The 5,294-nt window shown below is 35.3% G+C and overlaps 1 protein-coding gene across 1 annotated transcript in view; it reads right to left on the bottom strand.

Annotated features, from left to right (window-relative positions):
- Positions 1-213: 213 nt before the first annotated feature.
- The window catches only part of c1qtnf6 (C1q and tumor necrosis factor related protein 6), a 10,555-nt gene continuing 5,474 nt past the window's right edge, over positions 214-5,294 (bottom strand). The window contains exons 2-3 of the mRNA XM_015374064.1: positions 3,817-4,009; positions 214-1,439 (exon numbers count right to left, since the gene is read on the bottom strand). Of these exons, the coding sequence (XP_015229550.1) occupies positions 892-1,439; positions 3,817-4,006 (738 nt within the window). The 5' untranslated portion in view covers positions 4,007-4,009 and the 3' untranslated portion in view covers positions 214-891. The remainder of the gene's footprint in view (positions 1,440-3,816; positions 4,010-5,294) is intronic.

A 5,294-nucleotide genomic window follows, 5' to 3' on the forward strand; every position in this document is an offset into this window, starting at 1 on the left:
GATTTTGAAGAATACTTGAAGGAAATTCTGTTAATTTATACAAACAGACATATTCTTCTTATGCACTTATGAAACTTTTAAACTCTGTCCATGAAATAAAATATATAAAATATAAGAGATTAAGGTTAGGATTTTATGATAGTCAGTGACTTGTTTTTATCTATGAGGAGCTTTGTCAATAATTTAGTTTGAAAATGCTTGTTAATTTGGATGATTCATGTGGAAATATGTTTTAACTTCCCAGCTGAAGTCTTCTTGTCACCCCAATATTCCCCTACTGCTTTCTTTCTGTTTTATACTGTAAAGCACCTACACAGCAGGATATTGCCACTGCTGTGCTGAAATGATGTTTCCAATAAACACACTGTCAAAATTATGCACAATTAATTTGATTTCCTTTGGCACAAAATATGCAATAAGAACTTTTGAAAACACATTATCTAATCATTTTCATTAACCCCCATAGCAGGGTCCATTTCTGAAGGCCACAATGAAACACTAAAGTCATTCCAGAAGCTCAACAGAACTTAGGTTTAGGTTTTATACGTCCTAAAAGAAGATTTCATAGTGGGTTTAAAAGCTGTGATTTCAGGTTAACCAATAGCATCACACAAAAATAGAAAAAATGTGATTTAAGCACCAAGGAAAGATGTCTGTCTTTTTCAAATACTGCTTAATGCTACCACCATTTTTTAGTCCCTTTTATTTTTAAACCCCCGTTATTAAAAACAGCATTTTTATCCTCTCAAGGGTGAAAGGAATATTTAATAGCACCACTTTTTCAATGTCCTCTACTAAAATAAATTCAATCCTTTTAATAAAAAGTATGCATTTTCAGAAAGAAAATGGTGAATAACCCAACCTCTATGGCATTTCCATTTTGTTCCAGTTTTACTGCATGCTTGGTGCTACAAGGTATCCATTAAATGTTATGTAAACATCCACATCATCGCTGTAAATGGCGTTCTCCCTCTCCCGTTTGTAGAGCCGGACCCAGACCTCATCATTCAGAGCCAGATCCAACATTACGCTCTGACTCTGCATGATAGACCTCTCACTAGGCTGAGCGTAAAGGATCACTTTCTCTTTATCGTTGTGCATAAGGTGCAGGTAGGTCTCCTTGAAGTTCCAGGTGTGGATATTGATGTTAAAGAAGTAGATCCCTGGCACATAGCAGTAGAATTTGCCTTTGAACATGTTGAAATGCTCATAGATATTAACAAACACGGTGTCGAAGATCAGAGCCTGGTAATAGTCCACACTGTGCAGAGACTTGCGACGCCCCACGGAGAAGGAAGACTGAGGGATCTTGCAGGCGTCTCCGGGAGCACCTGCCTGGCCTTTGCTGCCTTTCGGCCCCATGGGTCCTCGCTGTCCAGGGGGCCCCTCCAGACCTGGTTTCCCATGTGTGCCTTTGTCTCCTCTGTCACCTTTGTCACCTGAAGAAACAGGATAAGGCAAAAATTCAAGGTATTGGCCATCAATAAAAAAATGAACAGAATCGGGTAACAGAGCTTTTATTTAAACCTACAAATCATTAGCGGTTGTAATAGTTATACTTGTGCTTATACTCATTAAACTTGAAATAATCATTAACCATTCTGTCTTTCTTTAGCTTTAATGAGAAACCACAAGTGTTCAGTTTGTGATTAAGGTTTTAAAGAGCAAACTATAATGTTTTTGTTCTTTGGTACATTCAGGAAAAAAACATCCCAAGATGGTCTTTGTTAATTTAAGGTATTACTTACTGTGAGAGCCTGGGAAGAAAAAAAGACAAAGACAAATATAATAATAAAAAATAATAATAATATTACAATTCAGTAGAGAGAATCACCCAAGATAAACTATTTCTTTGTGTGTTGTTTTTTTAATGTTTTCTCAATGTATATAATACACATTATATACATATATATATATATATATATATTATATATATATAAAACAGCTTAAGTGCCTTATATCATTGCAATATGTGATTAAATCATATATTTTGGATCAATATGATGTTGAAACCAAATTTGTCAAACCCAATATTGACCTTTTTTCAGGTGATCTAGAAACCACTAAAACATTTTTTTTTTTATTACATGCCTGAAGCTATTTCAAAGAGTTTCACTCTAACATAGGCCTTCGGAAGGAAAAACAGGGCAGAAAAACCCACAGCATCACTGATCCATCACCATACTTATTAGTGGACTTCGGGTTTTACACTTTTATTTAAAACTAACTTTTCAGCTAAACGCCAGTTCTTCTAGATTTTATTTCAAAATGTTATATTAATGTGTTGGTGAAATAATATTTTTCTAAAGCTGAAAAAAGCAGGATTTTAATCAAACTATAAAGAGTAAATGCATAAGGGAGATTTAGAAACCTAGTTACTTGTTCAATTCATTTCTAAATAATAAACTCTGATCAGCTCAAAAGTACATTTCAATTGTTCTGTAATTGTTCTGCATACCATCTGTTTCGACCATGAGAACATTTCCTTGCTCCATCACTAATGCATACCCTCTGCATCTTAATTTCTCCCTTTGGGGCCTTAACCTTTCACATTTGAGCCCAACCTGGCCTCTGGATTATTCACTTACATCTGGAAACAGCCAGGCCAAGGCTCCAGTCATGCCAAAAAACTACTCTTGTAGACCAATCTTCAATGAACTGACTAACCTTACCTGAAAACACCTTGTGCATCTAGAAGCTAACAGTTGCAATGATATAACCATTCCTTTAACATTAATAAAGATTATACTAAATACTAAAATGTACTGCACCTATAATAGGTAGCACAGTGTTATGAAAAACTGAAAAAAAATAAAAAACGGTGAAAAGTATTTTATTTAAAGTTGAATATAGAAAACACTGCTTTCTTTGTCTGCTGATGGACACCTCCGTCCCATCACTCCCCAAAAGAATCAGATTTAGTATAGATTGCACTCTAAACAGCTGGATCTATCTCTACCAGCCCCTCTGAACATCAGCTTGACCACAAAGTGATCATAATTAGTTTAAACTCCTCTGCTTGAGTTTCCTGCTAACCATCTGACACACCATTCTCCTAAATCCTTCGAGAACTTTGATTTTGGTTTCTAGCATAATGAACATCCATCTAATTTTTCCAAGCTTCAAAGTCGTTTTCTCCAAAACAAATGTTAAAATATTAGCTATGCATTAAGTGCACTTCATATCAAGTTTAAAGAAATCATTTTATGAACATTAAGATTTACTGATACTAACATGGTTATATGTTTAAACAAGAGTTGATTCTATTTGTTTTTTCGAAGAAAAAATGTATAAATCTTCACATCTAGAGCTTCTATGAATGTTTTATGATGATTTCAAGGTGATTGAAAACTTCTATGACAGTGTTCACAAAAAACGTATTGAACGGGGTTGATTTTAAAATTGGTTGCATGTTGTTTATATCAGTGAAGCATTTAATTTCCTTTTCCACAGCATGTCTCCCTCTTATCCCACTCCCACTTAACCATCAATGCACAGTTACACTTGGCAACCCAGTTCAAGCATGATGCTCTTCTGATGAAGCACTTCTATACTGAGGCTCCCAGACATCTGTTCCAAGTAGAAGCAGTGATTTAAAGAGGAAGCACAGGATGGTGAGATAGTCACAGAGATACAGGGCTTAGATGATACAGTAAAGCACCATGTAAACTCACATCAACTCCGCATTCTTTTCTAAATTTAATTTGAATATTATAAAAATGTTGAAGATATATGAAATTTCAACATTATTTTGCAGCATTTAACACGGCGTGGAATGAAAACTGTCAAGAAATAAACCAACCAAATTTGTTGTACCTTTAAGAATGGTCATGTTGATGACCGTTTTGACTTCAGGCATCTGATAATGTGCTGTGGTGGCTGGAGGATCCAGCTGGTCGCAGCATCGTCTGCAGAGTCTGGATGGAGGTCTGGATGGAGGGGGGACGCAGCAAACCAAGGAAACGAGAAACAGCAGACTCAAGTATGCAGTCAACATAGCTTCCATCACCTAAAGCAGAAAGAAGAACAAGGTAAACAGACTCATTTAAAAACACTAAGAAGAATCATACACATTTTTTTCTAATAATTTCGTTATTCATTTTATTTTTTCAAGACATAGGTGGAGCATGAAGCGAAAGCTGAAGCAGGATTTTTGCTGTTTTTACAGTTTGTTAGATTACGCCATTCCTGTGGAATTCTGGTCAAATACAACAAAAAACAAAAAAAATATCCTTCCAGGCAAGTAATTCCCAGACACTACATCCCAACTTTATGACTCTCTCTATAACTCTTCACAGTTAATGGACTCCTGGAACACGCTGTACATCCTAGACACACAGGATAAAGAACAGATTTGTTATTTAGCCACGGATTTAGTCTTCAATACATAAAAGCAGAGCAAATCCTAAAATCTCCATGACTTGATTCTTGGGCCATTGGAGGTTTTAGACCAAAAAGGATGAGACAAACTTTTGGTCTAAAACAAACAAAAACACTGGACTACTGTTCTAAGATGTACAAGGATATTCTAGCTTCAAATGGAAGCTAAAACATAACTGGGAATTTGAGCATCTGATTTGCTTCCACAAACATTTCCAGAGAAAATAGTGTACTAGCTTAGCCAATGGATTTCTGTGGATATTTTTTCTGATTCAGTTTAACAATCCAATTTATTTGAATAAAAATGTGTCAAGAATGCCAGTGTTTTCCCAGGCATGCAATTGCAAACATTCATATTCATCAAAAAAATCTTGCCATTTTTTTCTACATCTTTTCTTTATTTATTGAAGTCAACTCATGTGGGCTGCATGCTTGCAACAAATCAGTTCAGTAGAGGTCAGCAATAGTCATTCTAAGCTTTGTGCATTTTATAAAATGAATGGCCACAAGTGAGCTTATATTAAAGAAGCCACAACTAATATAATTTGTATTTTGCCAGGTTGGGATTGCAGCAACATGTGCTTAAGCCAGATGAGACCTATGAGGGAGTTACCCCCTCACTAACAGCCTGCATACAGGCATTTTCTTTCTCTTAAAATAAGTATTTGGGGAAGGTTTAAACCTTGAGATTAATTGATTAATGTTAGACTTGTTTTTCTCATTTTAACACTTTTGGCTTTTTCACATGTTCTTTCCACCTCTTAATCAGAAATGGTTTAGTCAAATGCTTTAAAATGCTGGCTTGTCAAAGAAGGTGTCTTCTGTGATTGAGGGAAGTGGAATCAATGCCCTTTTACATCAAAATGTAAGAACGTTTTTGTGTTTTCCTAAAAAAAAAAAAAAAAAAAAAAATT

The sequence above is a fragment of the Cyprinodon variegatus genome, unplaced genomic scaffold (assembly GCF_000732505.1).
Source record: "Cyprinodon variegatus isolate N-32 unplaced genomic scaffold, C_variegatus-1.0 Scaffold96, whole genome shotgun sequence".
In the NCBI taxonomy this organism is placed as follows: Eukaryota; Metazoa; Chordata; class Actinopteri; order Cyprinodontiformes; family Cyprinodontidae; genus Cyprinodon; species Cyprinodon variegatus.